The sequence below is a fragment of the Telmatherina bonti genome (assembly GCF_933228915.1).
Source record: "Telmatherina bonti genome assembly, chromosome: 17".
Taxonomy (NCBI): Eukaryota; Metazoa; Chordata; class Actinopteri; order Atheriniformes; family Telmatherinidae; genus Telmatherina; species Telmatherina bonti.
Genome location: NC_136615.1, coordinates 27,554,394 through 27,570,857, shown reverse-complemented (window position 1 = coordinate 27,570,857; position 16,464 = coordinate 27,554,394). Strand labels below are relative to the sequence as shown.

Below are 16,464 nucleotides of genomic sequence, written 5' to 3'. Positions count from 1 at the left end.
AACAGTATATTAAATGCTGTAGGCTACATGTTAATGTAAGCAGCTTTATAATTCACTTCAGTTTTTTTGTTTTTTTTTAAAAAAGATAACACAATGAATATTCAGTTTAAAAGAAAAAGAATATCTTATTAAAACAATAATCTATTTATAAAGCACTTTTCATACATGAGTAGCACAAAGTGTTTTACATTATAAAACGCATAAATGACATTTGCAAGTTGAAAAGTATATAAAACAAGAATCAAAAAACCACACGACTCTTTCTTTCACACACAAACAGCCAAAGTATTCATTCAAATCGGAAAAAGCAGGCAAAGGTGGGTGGAGAATCCCCAGGAAAACACTGGAGTTAAAAATAGCTAATTAAATAGGTGTAACTTTAAAAGTAAAACAACAAATAGGAGTAACTTGTTTGAAAGTGTAGGTAATGAATCCCATAAAAACACTGTTTTGCAAAAAGAAAAAGAAAAATCTATAAAAACAACTGAAAAAGTTATATGATGAAAATGATGAAATGAAGTAAAGGTAGGTATTCAGTAAAAAGCAAAGCAAAAAAGCTTAAGCAGCTTTTCTTTTTTTTTTCTTTTTTTTTTTTATAAACAGCTACCTTTGCATCTGAATGTGGTTAATCTGTAGAAACTAAGGGGTTAAAACTCTGCAATGCCAAACAGGAAGCTCTGAACTGATTTAAAGTATAAGGTTGGTTGTCGGAGTTTACCATTTGTTTAGGAATCAGAGGGAATATCTGAAGAACTTTCAATAAGAAATCTGTGAACCACATTGAATAAAAGCTTTGGTGGTATTCTTAAGTAATAAAAAGCAGAATAAGTACGTTTTGTTTAATCATTGAAGTAGTAAGCTACCTGCATACCTCATCATACTTTGGGCAGGATGGCTGGTACATAAGGTCTAAAGCCTGCTACTGTCACAATTAGCCCTGCTTCTTTCTGTTTTGCTGCTGAGCCCAACCCCTCATCAGTTAACTGCCCTCACCTGCCACCGCCACCTGTTCATCATCAGCTTCGTCTGTATATATGCAGCCTCCATCCCTCACCCATTGCCAGATCATCATTGCTTTCATGCCTAACCTTCCAGCAGTCTTTCTGGAACTACCTGCCTGCTACCGACCTGATCTGCCCCCGGCTTTTGTCTTAACCCTTGGAACCTGCACCTCACAGTCCATTGGATTTCTGTCCTGGAGGACCACCACCTTGGGTGTAGTGGTTTTCTGATCTGACATCACATTTGCTGCTTGCCTGCTCAGTTGGCCTGGAGGATGTTATTCTGCTTGACATGCTGGAAGACAGAATTCAACTCCAACACTAAAAACATTACTCAAGGGGATTCTAGTAAAGACTTTAAATTGGCCTGGATTTCTTGTGCTGCTTTCAGGAACTGTTTACCTGACTAAATCTCTGCTTTTGGGTCCATTCCCTGCCCATTATAGCTGCATCCTCCATGAGAAGCAAGAACTTCTTTCTTGTTCTTGTTTTACCTTGCAGATGCGGTTAAAGACCACATCAGGATGGCAGAATTTTTTTTTTAAAATGTATTTTTTTTTGTAGGGCCCCAAGAAGCTTCGATTGGTTGGGCATTTAAGGTTTGCGTGGTTAACACAGAAAAGCACATGGATATGAGTAAGAGTTGAAAATTTGTGCCCCCTTCTCCCTTTTTTGTCTTTGCTATATGAGGTTGTGTGTGTGTGTGTGTGTGTGTGTGTGTGTGTGTGTGTGTGTGTGTGTGTGTCTTTATCATCAGGTGTAACACTTTGCCTTGATAGCATCCTGATGGGTGGGGGTTAGATGGGTGTGGGAGGGTAGAGAAAACAGGACTTTATCTGCTTCAAGTGTGTAAATAACTTTTTCTGGTGGAAGGGATATTTTGTAAATGTTTAAAATAAAATTTTTAAAAATAAATGATCACAAAAAAGGAAAAGCATGGAGCGGACAGTTGCTGTTTTGAAGGCACAACCTGCCCTGCTTCAGACAAAGTTTCCTGTTAAACATAAAACAACCAGATTCATTGCACATAAAGCACAGACATTGTAAAGCTCCATGTGTATAAGAAGCAACCTGCTGCCAAAGTGAATAAAACAGGAAGCAAAGACTTTTTTCCGAACCGTCAAACGGCCGTCGGACAAAAACGATGTGACCACGGACTTTGCCATATCAATATATTGTATTTTTCAGATACTATATCTTGACTCTATCATTTACATAAGATTCAAACAATATTTTATCCAACCCCCTGGGAGTAATTGACCAAAATTATAACACCCACACAGAATTTATCCCTGCTTATCCCATGTCTGTAGCCCAACGATGTGATTTAAAAGTGCTTTGTGAGTCTTATCCAGAATGTGGATGAATTTGGTCTCATTCCCTCTCTGCAGAAACTCTCCTGGGATGACTTTCGCAGGCAAATCACGGGGAAAAAAAATGTAATTGAATCAAATCAGCAAGGACCCCCTTATATAATATATCCCTCATGCTCCTTTACACATTCATAGTTTTATACAATGACTGAATAATGATTTACATACTATAAAGAAACGTGTTTTCAGGACTGCAAAGGCTTTAGTTCACTTCTGTAAAGCTAAAACTCCCGTTGGGATGGGTTTTGCTCTTTGGAATTCAGACCTTGTACATGAAAAACATTATATAACATAGTGGTGGTAAGAGGGGAAAAAATTCAAAAGAATGACCTATCCCTTTTAAAGCCATAACATTGTAACTTCAACATGAATGGTTTATCATGTTTGAACTTTGACAACAAAACCTTTAATTATTCCATTAACTGCACTACTTTACAACTAAGATTTTTTTTATTTTCTTTTTGTTATGAATGGGCAGAGGCTGATGGCCCCTCAGCCTCAGTTCGTGGTTGTGAATAAAAGTAATGAATGACATTTCCTTTTTTTTCTGGCTAACATATTATCTAAGACTTGTTGACTCATTTGATTTTATCATTCACTTTTTTTTGTAATATTACTTTTTTCCACTCAGTGTGTCATTACATATACCCCAAGAACAACATTTTAAGGTCAGATAATTATGTACAAAAGCTCAAAAAGCCTTGTCCATATATATATATATATATATATATATATATATATATATATATATATATATATATATACACACAGTGGTTTGCAATAGTAATCATACCCCATTGAATTTTCCACATTTTGACACGTTACACTCCACAAACATAAACATATTTTATTGGAATTTTATGTGAAAGACCAACATAATGTCACACAATTGTGAAGAAAAATGAAAACTACATGTTTTATTTTTTTTCCACAAATAAAAAACTGAAAAGTGCAGTGTGCAAAAGTATTAAGCCCCCTTTTCTCTGAGTGCAACCTGTTGCCCTCAGATGACACCCAGACTCTTAACATGGGGAATTATAAGAAAACCATGACGCAATTTATTGTAAACAGTGTGAGAGGGAGGGGGCTTGGCTTGGTTGGCTGAGGGGCTAGTTGCTGGTGAATACTGTCTACTTTTGTTTTAAAGAATGCAGCAATTAAATGGCAAAACTGAAGCCGAATAAAACTAAGGACGGAAAAAATGAGGTTGATGCAATGTTCCGTTAACTAGAGAAAATAATGCTTATAAATGACTGTGACCAGCTGTGATTAAATCTGCATAGTACAGGGATTTGGCAGTAAAGACGGATAAATTATAAGAAGAGAAAGTGATTCATGAACCTGTCATTGTGAATTGTAAGACCAGTTCTTTTCTAAAGGGATTCAAGTTGACGACCACTGGCTTTAAGTTGATGCACTTAAACTAGGGTGCAGATTAAGTGAAGGAAACAGTTTTGGACTTTAAAGGTGTCATGGTGTGACGCTGGTTGTGATAAGTGCAGGGATCCCCAACGCTGAACCTCTTGTCCTGCATGTTTTCCATGTTTACCTGATGCAATACACCTGAGTGAGACTTAAAAGGTCCTTAAAAGGCTTGTGCAGAGCTTTGTGGCAGCAGGTAAATGTCTAAAATATGCAAGGCAGTTGGTTATCCCTGCTTTTTGGTTTTCTTCTCTACGTAAAGGGGAAAAAAAATGCAATAGGTTTTAGTTCTGAAATGGGTCCAGGTGGGTTTTTGTACCCATTGAACACTTTAACATAAATTATAACAAGATCAATTTTACTTATCCATTTGATGTTCATTTTTTTCCCGAAATTATTTAAAGCAAAAACGTCCAGAGGAACAAATGTTTTGTCAGTTTAAGCTAAACATCCGAGCAGTTACAAAATGCTAGAAGAGAAAAGGTAAGTAAGGATTTTAAATGACTTGAATTTTATGATGTAGTTCTCTAAGCAGACCATAAATAAAGCATTAAAACTAAAAGTGACTCGAGGCTTGACTCAGACTTGCTAAAAAATTATTTCTGTGTATCTGTGGCAGCAACTTTGGGTTAAATGTACTGAATAGTCCTTGGCATTGTTAAACTAAAGCATCTTTCCTGACTGAGCTACAGATTTCGTTGTTATTTTTTTATTTCCCTTAAAGACCATTTCTAAAAACCAATTTGTAAAAGTCACAAGCTTTATAAATTGTGTGGTATATTGAGAGCCAAAAGGTTAAACCTGGAGGGATGTCTGGAAGACATGACCAGCCAGCTTGTTAGGTGACATCAATCCATAGATGAGCAAACGCTATTGTTAGCATGTGACTGGCTCAGACCAGATCTAACATTCAAAGGAGCTTCTGACCCTTTTACTGCCACTGTCAGTTGGTCATGCAGTGCCAGACATTGCAGATGTCTTGCCCACAGCAGGAAAACCACTAACAAGGTTGGAAGACATGCTGCTTTGTATCTCAGTTGCTCTGTCTGCTGAAATTGGTTCAGTTCCCTTGTTATAGTTTACATGTGCAATCCGACAGCAAACATTATCTGCAGAGATTCAAGCAAAACAGTAACATTTTTAAGAAATTAAAATGGCAGATTTTTTTTTCCAAGCATAAAGTTGGAATTTCGTATGGAAATGTTTTCAATTTTATGCAGTTTCCTTCTATTAATTCGCCTCTTTGGTATGTTACACAACATGTAATACAAAAAGTTTTGAGCCTAAAATCTCTGGCTCCTATCTTCTGGTAGTTGCCACAATCTAAATTTAGCCTCCTGGTACATCCCAGAATTTCTTCAAAATTCAATCTTATTGTAGAGAAATAAGAAAGCTGCACTTTCAGGCTTGTACAGATTGTACCCACCAATACAAAGATACTTGCACTACTCTCCGCTCTTCTTACTTATCTAGGATCATGCAAGCATGTTGTAGTGCCCCAAAATTTTTTCCCCACTGTAGATTGTGGATAAACAATGCCAAAATGTTTGCTATGGAAACAATACCATTTATGCACTTTTTCTTCTAAACTGGTATCGTTATTAAAACTTTTTGCTCCTTAAAGGAAAATTGCGACTGAACAGTGTACAATAATAACATGCTTTGCAAGGACAGTACAGAATATAAATATAACTAAAAAACATCAGTAAAGAAATACTTTCAGAACAATAATAAATTACACTGATTACTAAATGAAAATAAAATGTATGAAATATAAAAGTAATATGATATCAGTCAGATGAATCATGTCACAGAGAAGGTTTATTATTGTCCAAAAACCAACAAAGGTATACACCAGGGATCTCTTTCTCCTCGAGGGCTGGTGTCCTGCAGGGATTGGACGTTCCCCTATTGCAAAACACTTGGTTCAAATAAAATTGATTTCCACAGCTTGTTTTGAAGTTCAGTCTGTTAATGACCTATTTATTTGAATCAGGCATGTTGCTGCAGGGAACCATCCAATACCTGCAGGACACTGGCCCATAAGGACCAGATTTGAAGGTCTTTGGAATATGCTGTTGGGCTTTATATGCAGTTTTATTGCTGAAAACTCTAAAAAAATAATTTTAAAAAAGGTTTATTTTGTATCCGCAGAGAAACAGTAAAGTGTTTTAACTAACACATCAACCAATTCACCAGAAGGTCATCCTTCCACTAGAGACCATCACTTTGTCTCTGTGCAACAAATGTAAGGCTAAATGTTAGCTTGAAGCTACATAGCAGTGCTAATCTAGATATATGGTGACACTAAATTAGTTTTAAGGAAATATGTGAAAATCAAATGTTTTAGTTTTCACAGAATGTATCAACTCAGCTGGCAAAATGTTTAGGGGCTGAAAATAAACTATTAAAAATGCTTAAAGCGATCTTCAGTACCTGTGACTTAGCGTTGACTAAGCTAGGGCTACGTTACCCAGCTTAATTTAGTATGTGGGACTAGCAAGGTTGCTAGCTGTTCTTAAAGTAAGCTAAATATTAAAATGTGGAGAAATATAGCTTGTAACCAACTTAATTTTGTACAGTTCGATATAAGAATTAGGAGAAAGGGAGATACTTCAAAATTTTTGGGAAGACACAAATTGACAAACTGAGACAGACCCCAGACCCAAGATCAGCTGCTCAGCTTCCAGTGTGGACCTAGCTATACATGTCATTGTTATCAGACACAAGGATCCAGTCTACCTCCACCACCAGACGGTAAATAAACCAAAACCCTCCTACAGGGAGAGGCCAGTGGTCCCCCCCACTAAGTTCAAGTTCAAGTTTATTTATATACCACATATCTTCAGCAGCAGCTGGCCAAATGGCTGAACAATAAAACAACAAACAACAACATTCCACGATTTAAAATAAAACACTGCACATTAAAAAATAAGTAAAATCTGGACACAAAACAAAAATCAAAAATAAAAGTAAAGAAAAATTAAAATACAAAGAAAAAGCTCAGGTATGACCAAATGCCAGTGCAAAGAAGTGGGTTTTAAGGGCAGACTTAAAATCAGAGACAGATTGAGCAACACTGATGAGAAGGGGAAGGCTATTCCATATTTTAGGAGCAGCAACAGAAAAGGCTCTATCACCCCTGGATTTTAATCTGGCCAATGGGACCTTAAGTAATAGCTGAAAAGAGGACCTAAGAGTCCTAGCTGGAGCATGTTGATGTAACAACTCTGACTAACTAACACACTGAAACCCAAAAACAACCAAATTTTCTTCCACTCGACCTTTTTGAAGTTGCTGAAAATGTTTCCACAAACTTTTCTGCCTTTCTGTTCCTGTATTCAACTGAAAATCTTCCACCTCACAGTGAAACGCTCAGCAGCCATGTTCCTGTCCTTGATGACTGACTTCCATCATCACCAAACACCAGTCCCCACTCCTCTGATAACGACCTTATTTCCCTTCCCATCATGACCAAGTACAGATCCTGAGGTGATGGAGCTCTTTCCATCGCTGCCCCCCCACCATCTGGGACTCACTCATCTTCTGACATTAAAAAAAACTAATCAGAACCCATCTGTTTTAGACCCTCTTTGCTTAAATTATGTAGTTTTTCAAAGTTTTATTGGTGATCTTAAGTAACGTTTGATTTTATATTTGGTTATTTTTATTTTTTGCTTATAAAGAATCTGTCTTCAAAATATATAATATTTATTTAAATATATAATTATTATTCCGAGTGAAAGTCTTGAGACACTTCTCATATTATATTTCGTCAGGAAAAGGTGAGTTATTCTGGCATTTTATTGAAACAGATATGGAAGCAGTGATATGAGACAGAAAGAGTTTGTACAACTCTGATCTTCAAAGTCAATTATTTGTCAGGACCACTTTCATTCCTCAAAACTGGAATCCTCTTAGAAAAGCTTTATTAGAATCTCTTACATTGTTTTGACCTGGTTTTTATGCTTCACATGCACTTTGTGCAAAGCAAAAAAAAAAAAAAAGAATGAATAGAAATGAAAGGAATAGTTCTCCAAGCTTCTTGAGGTACCACCCAAACCTCTCCTGGATGACGGCTGTCTTTTGATCTTTTCTCTCCGCACCGTTCGGAGGAGTACATGTCTACAATCTGGAGAGGGTCCCTAAAATCTGCTACCACTGATTCTCAGTCAAGGTCTTGTGTCATTCAGCTTACTTCCACCTCTTCTACCTCTTCCCTTTTATGCTTCTCCATGGAGACCATTTCTGATGAGGCTTCAGTGAACAACACATCAGTCAACTCAAGGACTATGAACCTCAAACTTTCCCAGAATTTTTTTGTTCCCATCCTACTTCTTTTCAGAAACCGGTCATCTGCTGGAGCCTTTTTTTTTTTTTTTTTAAGCCCTGCCACCACTTCTTTTGTCCTCTGCTAGTAAGGTACCCTGGTATAGTGTAAGGACACACTTTACACCATGCTGAAATCACTTTTTCCAGCTGTCTAGGTAATCACCTTGTTCGTACAAAAACAGTATTTTGTGTCAAATTGCGTTATCCTTGAGATTTTTCTATACAGCCAAAGAAACGAGAACAAAACGTATGTTTTTTGTTTTTTTTTCAACAAGCCGCGAAACACAAAGTGCACAAAGATGCTAAATAAAAAATGTTTTTTTTTTCCTGCAGTAAATAGCTTGTTACGTGTAGGAGCATCATGGCTAATCCTTTAGGTAAGATGCCTGTTGTCGGGCTAGAAACCAGACATTAAAGTGAGGATACAAAAAAGGCAGAATCTTCCTCTGAAACCTTATAGAACCAATAGATATCACCTTGGAAAGATCACAAGTATGCTATTTTTTTTTTTTTTTTTTTTTTTTCAAGCTGAAGCTTGAAAATATCTTATTTTATGAGCTTGGTGTTTTTTCCACGTCACATGTCTGAATAAATAACACATTAAGATGCAACATCAATGACAAATATCATCTCATCTGGAGAAAGTAAAACTAAATAACGGGAGTTAACTGATTTACTTGAGTTTTCTTCTCAAATGAGACAGAAATGTTGTTCCATGGCTCTAAAAAAAAAAAAAAAAAAAAGGAATCGAGCCCTCCCATCTGCAATAATTATGCAACACGAGGTGGGATCAGGCAGGCTACCCACTCACGCTATAATGATGACCACATATAACCCATAGCATATCCTCCACAGCACCTGCATCACACACTTCCACTGGGAGGACTTGGGTGGGAGACTGCTGCTGCTGCTGCTGCTGCTGCTCTTTAGATACTTTATTCTGATGAAGATGGAAGAATCAGATCCCCAAGAAAACAGAAGCAAATCTCCCGTTAGACCACATCTTCGCGCATCTGTTTAAGCTTGCTCTCCTTTCGTTCTTTTTATTTTCTCCACGTTTTCTCTTCCTCACACGCACGCGCCTGCAAACGGCAGCGCTTCATCTCGAAGGACGCGCACACGTCGCCAACCTGCTCGCCCCCCTGTGCGCGGCGCAGAAGCCCCCCCCCCTCCTCCTCCAGACTGTGGCCGTGTCTGCCGGTGATCCCTCGTTTTTGCGCTCCGCTGGATGTTTGCGCACCTCCTCCACCGACCTTTCCTCTCCGCGCGCTCCGGCTCCAATCTTTTTTAAAGTCGCAACTTGTCCAGCTCCCCCAGCTGTGTGTGTGAGTGTGTCGAGAGCAGGGGGCTTGCTCCGACATCATGCCTCTAACGGGGTGAAGGAACCCAAAGCAACTTGGGGCTTTTTTTTTCTTGCGTCTGGAAAGTTGCACTGCGTCATGGAGCATAAGCGCAAACTTTAACAGCTTTTATTTTTCCTCGTTTCTCTATCAAGAGACATTTTTTTCTTCTTATCTTCTTTCGTTTTTTCTTCTTTAATTTTGTAAGAATGAAGGCAGGTGAGTCACCCGTAGCGTGAAAAGCGCGAGGAGCTCCTCAGGTTTTGGCGACACGGAGGGAAGTCGTGATCTGTGCGACGGATTGCGCTGCAGAGGACGGAGGGAACGGGCCGATGAGAGAACATGGGTAAGTCATAGGTGGACTGTCATTTGTTAAAAAAACAAAACAAAAAACAGATGAACGCTTCTTTCCCTCTCTCTGTGTGTGTGTGTGTGTGTGTGTGTGTGTGTGTGTGTGTGTGTGTGAAATCCACAAATCTTTTGCGGCTTCTCCGTGCGCAGCAAGCTGCCATCTCCAGTCTTTTTCTCTCTCAGACATAAATGAGTCTGTTTTTATCATTTAAAAAGATGTTTCCCATTTAGATTTATTAGTTTGATGCAAACACCAAGCCGTCTGTGTTTGCAGATGAAGCTGCAAAGACTAATTTAATGTTTAAACCTGACCTTAAAAATGGTCAAAATGTTGATGTGGCTGCTTAATTTGGCTCCCTCCTCTCCTCATATCGTTTCTCTCTTCCCCCTCCTCTAGAGCTGAGATGTTTTGACTCCATCCCATGCCCCCCCTCCCCTCCATACCCTTCTCCTGACAGCTCTGGGCACCTACAATCTCATCCCACACTGCCTATCACCTCCTCCATTTTCCTGACAGTGGGTGCTCCGGAGCTAAATTCACCACTCAGCCTCACAAACCCTTACTCCTCCTCACCGTTTAGGGGGGCTTAGGGTTTTTGCAGTTCCACTCTTTTTTTTTTTTTTTCTTATCTTACTGCATATATTGAAGGTGCTCAGACAAGCTGTGGGAGTTCAGAATTGTCACTGAATGAGTGATGAAACAATGCAGGCTGAAGCCGTTCTGACGGGGAAGTTGCTGCTGCTTTCTCTTCCTCTCACAACAACTTTTGACAATCTTACACCTTTGTTAGTATTTGTTCCTGATTGAAGATCATGCATGGCTTAAAAGAACAACAACAAAAAAAAAGCACTAGGCATTTGTTTTATTCCAAAATGAAATGAAGAAGCGACGCGGCCAGGAGGGATGCATGCAGCCCACACAGCTGCTCAGAAGAGCTGCATTTTCCCAAGTAATGAGCAGCTTGGCACGGCTAATGAGCACATAATATTACTGTTTTAATTATGTCATCACAATTACTGTAACCAGAAATGAGTGGTTGCATTTGTTAGGATATCCACACTTCTGACTGAGCGCTCTCACATTCTTCATCCCGTGCTCATGAATCGCCTCGTTTTCCTCACAGGGACAGATTAGTCTTCAGGACTGAGGTCGTCTCCCAGAATCTGTCAGTAAAACTAACAACGGGATTGATCCCTGCATCCTTACTCCTGTATCAGCTGATCAGAGCATTTCTGGGAGCTTTTCTGACCACTGAACTGTTTTCATTTTCAGATTTTAATCTTTGAGGCAACCGACTGAAATCAGAATCAAAAGTCTGAATAACAGAAAACTGAAAAGCGGCTGTCGAATTATTTACTTTTGCCAAGTAGGCATGTATGACAGCGTATGTATCACCTAATTATCAGCTAAGATGTGACATTAGTTCATATCTCTGTCTCCCATGACAACAACCAACCCAAACACATGACATTTTCAGGCAAACCTATCAGTAAAAACCTAAATAATGAAGGGTTAGGACAGCAGCCTGCAGTGGTCTCCGGCCTCTGCTTGGTGCAACAGCTTCTGTTCTATCAACGAGAAAAATGTTCCATTCATCCAATGATCCGTCTGCTTTCTGTAGCAGACACACACCCTAATTAAACACATCTTAAAAAAGATTATAATAGATAATCAGAAGTTCTAGGATTGTTTATAGGTTGCCTTCGGCGCAAAACATCAACTTTTCCTGTGAAGCTCGACTGGTTTGCAGTCGGAAGCTTTTAGATTCATGAATTTATGATTACAGACGGCTAAGTTTTAATTAGGTCTGCTATAAAGCTACCTCTCGGTGAAAATCAAGGGCTTCCAGTTTAACACAAGTTGCTGTTGTAAAGTTAAAAAAAAAAAAAAAAAAAAGCAAAGTGGTTCATGGAAAGGTGCTATTAAAGTCCTGGACTGCAGATATGGTATGGATTGTTCTGTCAGTGTGCAGAATTTATCCTCATCCTGAACCTGACATTAAAATTCATCCATCTATCTTCTATAACCACTTAATCCAATTCAGGGTCGTGTGGGGTTGGAGCCTATCCCAGCTGCCATCAAGGCGAGTGGGAGAGTGCAGCTTGGAATCTGGTGATGTTCAGCTGCGTGTTCATCCCATCACAACCCACTCACACCGCAGAACCAGTCACAACACGGCACACATCACGTTGGATTTTCCCTGCTGCACCTCTAGGTTACTCATTTGCAGCTTTTTTTTTTTTTTTTTTTTTTTTTTCCCCCCCGTTGTGCAGAGTTACCTCCTTGAAATGGCAAAGCGACAGCAGTGAATGACTTCTCCAAACAATCTGCCCAGCACATTGAATTTATGCAGCTGAATATGGGCAGATGCACAACCCTGTGAACAAAAGCCTGGCGTTAAGCACTGGGAGCTCAGCTTCCATGAATAAAAGACTACAACAAGCGCCGCACGATGATGTATTGTATGGTCTCTGCTGCTGAAGCGTGGTACAACCTGCTCCATGGTTGCCATGGTTTTATGTATTCGACCACTGGCAGCTATTTCCAATTTGGATTTGCAAAAAAACAGGCATTTTAACAACCCAACATTATAACCCAAATTTATGGCAAGTTATTAAAACTTTATATTAACACGACCACAAGAGGTCACCTGTGTGGAAAATGAAAACACACACTGTTTGCCGTGTTGAAGTGTGGATCGATGAAGTGAAACAATGAAAGATAAGCAGACAGCTGTTAATTCCAATAGGTGACGTAAAATATGGCTTATTTAATTTCCTATTAATCTCCTGAGCAAATTAAATGAACTGGCAGCTCTGGTGAGTCACTAACACTAACTGGTCTTCTGTCAACGCGAGTTGCCTTCAGCTTTATTCAGGTTCAGTGTTTACTGCATGTACGGGTTCTCGCAGAACATGACTAATGTTGTCGACACACATCTTCTGAAAGCCTGAAATAAAACAAAATAGAAAACTGGAGCCCCAACTCCAAAAATTGGTGAATCTTCTCAGATCCCCTGAAAATGCACAACTTTACATCAGATATAAACATATTTATAGCATGTCACAGACAAATAATTATGAAGCAAATGAACCTGAAAGCTGGTTTTAATATAGTTGAGTGTTTAAATTGACCAATTCAAGGGAATAAAAGGAAAAGGCAACATTTTCAGAAGAATCTACTGCATACTTGGAAAGAATTCATTTTTATTAAACATAGTTTTGTGGGGAGGGGCAAAACTGGAAAAACAGCTTTTTTTGACCTTCAACATTTCCATAGAAATGGTTTCAGAACTTGAAAACGAGGGGATGAATCCGCTGTGGAGGGTACAGTCATCCTTGATACTTTCATCAGAAGTCCGACCGTTTCCCTGGAGAGGCCAAACATTTCGAAAGGACTCCTGCGAGAACAGAGAAGCTGTTCGTTGACCCACTGCACCGTCTTTACTTTCCCAGCTTGACCTTTTTCTTTGTCTTGAAGCGTCTGTGTTCACATATTTCCTCAGTCTTTTTACCGTGTGCATGCAGAGCTTGCACTTCACTCACCTGAATCAAACGCTTTGTTGTGTAGATTAACTGAAAGAAAAAAAAGAAAAAAAATCAAATAATCCAAGGCTCACGAAATTTAATCTTTTCTTGTAGACAGAAGCTTTTATTACTGGTTATGGATTATAACAGCCGCCTTGATGGGTGTGCATCCCCTTGTTTTCCCCAGAACACTGGGTGATGTCATGGTGACTGCCAATTATTTGTATGTTTTCTCTGCTAGAGACAAAATGAGCTTGTTTATATCATAAGACTTCCCGTCTAAGTGACCACATAGCTGAGTTGTCCCAACCAGACCTGCATCAGTCCAGTCCAAGAGAGCTTCTGTCCCGTAACCTTTAGGCTACGTTCACGCTGGAGCTCAATTCAGATTCCTTTTTTTTGCCCATATATGATTCATAACACATTGTAATGTCAGTTGAATGACACAAATCCAAACCTTATTTTTCTATTTTTACATATTTTAGTCATTAATTCTATTTACATCCAATCAGTGTCGAAGCAGCCTCTGTCTCGATGGTCATGTCTAATTTAATCTGGCTTTTCATTGGCTGAAAGGAGACAGACATCACATGTGGGATGTAGAAAGACTGAATGTAAGCAATGAATGGAACAATATTAGATCTTTTTTCCCCCAAACCAAATATATACACACTACAGAATGTAGCATTGATATGTTTTAATGAATGCAACTTACCCCCTGTGATGCCGAGCCACGTATCATTCATGCTTAGGTGTTTTGAAAGTTGCATTCAAATGATAATGTGAAAAGCCCTGAGAAAAAACCAAATTGATTTCGGGAAAAGAAAAGGATTTGCGCATTAAGAGCAGCAGTAACCCAATGGGCTTAACACAAGGTGAGGTAATTTCACCGACACCCAGGTGAAACCCAACACATGACATGCGCCAAACAACAGCATGGCGGCAGCATGGCCCATCACGCTATCGCTTCACTTGTCTCCAGGTAATGTGATTGGTTGTGATATTGGAGGGAATTTGGATATTTTCAAAGCATGACACACGGCATCAGGGCAGCAAGGATGATGAGTCAGATCATTTTGCTGTTGACTCTACTGTACAAAAGAAAAAGACAACCCTGAGTTTGTCTTACCTACAAGGAAACAGCCTGGTGAACATGCATGCAAAGGTTTCAGGCTAGTGAAATCTCCAGGACTGGACTTTCTTCTCATACATGCAACATGCCCCACATGGTCGTCCTTCACACTACGCCCCATACAGTAGACTGGATGGAAAAAATTATCAGTCATTTTCTCATCAAAGGTAATTTTTTTCAGTATTTACAGCAAGCCAAAAAAGCTTTTTAAGGAGCAAAGAAACAATGGATTAAACTACTGTGCAGCAATTTCAACCTTGAGATGTGAACTGGAAATTTTTTTCACTTCTTGGTTTCATTCTGTCTGGAATGAATACAACTAAGCTTCACTTAATGAAAGCCATTTTCTACCATTCACATGCAGGCATTGTGCTGCTTATCTGTTGGCATCAATAGAAAAAAACTTGTATGCTTTCTACAAAATAACAAAGGTAGACAAAGTAGCAGGTATTCAGATGTCTTTCCGTGTTGAATATGGCTCAAGTTTTAGTTAAAAACTGTAAATCCCACAATGTGCAACAGTGTGTCCACTGTAAGGTAGCTTTGGGAGGACGTGTGTGTGACGCAGAAAACTCAACTAGCTGGTTTGTCAGTGAAATCCTGCGATGGTTTGTGATTAACCACAGTGTTAGAATTAGAAGAAAATGCTTCATTTGGGTGAACACAGTGATGGAAGGCCATGACTTAGTTGTTTTATTGCATGTCATTAGCTATTCATAACAGTAAGCATCTAAGGGCCAGAAGTCAGGCGTGCACGATACTGGATCTTTGGCTTATATCTGATGTGCCAGCGAGCGATAACCCTTCCACCTGCTTACGGAGATTCTCTTGTTTCCTCTGTTATGGAAATAAAATACAGTAAGAATCTGCAGATTCTTTATCATCTTAGCCTTGTTTGCCAATGCAGATGGGGAAAAAAAAAAAAATGCTTAAAATGATGTAATATTCCGTCTTTGTGCAGATTAAGAAAAATATTTCAAATTGTATGTTGTAACATTTACATTTACATGTTCACTTCAATCATGACAGTTGTTTGTATTAACATGAATCCACGTTGCGCCGTATTAACATCTTCTCCCAGCACCTGTTTTTTTTATTGTTTAGTTATATCAGTAGAATAGCCAATATCCAACATTTCATTTTGAAGCCAGTATCTGCCGATAATATCATGAATCTCGAGCAGAAAGTGTTCTATCCAAAACATTTACTAAAATGTGTTATATACTGTTGCTGCTTTGGTTTACCTGATATCTATTTTTAAATATTTCTATATTTTCGGTACTATTTTAAACACGGTACATTTTAAAAATGTATTTATTAGTTTTACATATTGTGAATTTGTTGGGTGACTAAAATATTGTGCAAGCAGTAAAAGAGTAAAACTGTTTTGAGTGGAAGTTAGTCATAAACTTTATAGTCTTGCTGTGCCACGAAGTTGAAGGTGAAGGAAATTCCAAAATGCTAATCTCACTGTCAACGCAGGAGGATATAGAGCCACCTTATGGAATGGTTAGAATGTAAAAAGCAGAGGTGATGGTGGAGTGTGACCAAAGAGCCAGTGTTGGAGTGGTGTATTGGTATGTGTGTTGATCCTGGTTGTGTTTAGTACATGTGTAAAGCTGGTGTGGGGCATTGGGGTTAGGGTTAGGATTAGGGAAGTGTCTTACTAAAATGAATCCACGTTGCGCTGTAACTTTAATAAGATACAGTCTGGAAACAAACATGGTATATTAATTCATCAAGCTTGGATCTGATTCTTTGATTTAGTGTTGCAGGATTTAAGATTGTTAATACTTGACAAGAAGTGAGAACTTTTCTCGTTTGTCAGTTTGTTCTCGCGGACGTGTTTGAAGACGGTTCTTGACACATCTGGCTGGCAGAGGTTTCTCTTGCAGGGCTCTGAGCTCTGATTGGTTGGACATTTGCCGTGGTTAACAATGAAAAGCATGAGGAGTTGTTGCTTCCGCATTTTTCCTGTTGCAGGT

General features: G+C 38.9%; 1 protein-coding gene across 1 annotated transcript in view; it reads left to right on the top strand.

The window, feature by feature from the left end:
- Positions 1–13,101: 13,101 nt before the first annotated feature.
- The window catches only part of lrrtm4l1 (leucine rich repeat transmembrane neuronal 4 like 1), a gene marked incomplete at both ends in the record, with an annotated part of 85,239 nt that continues 81,876 nt past the window's right edge, over positions 13,102–16,464 (top strand). The window contains one exon of the mRNA XM_079256378.1: positions 13,102–13,146. Coding sequence (XP_079112504.1) covers positions 13,102–13,146 — 45 coding nt within the window. The remainder of the gene's footprint in view (positions 13,147–16,464) is intronic.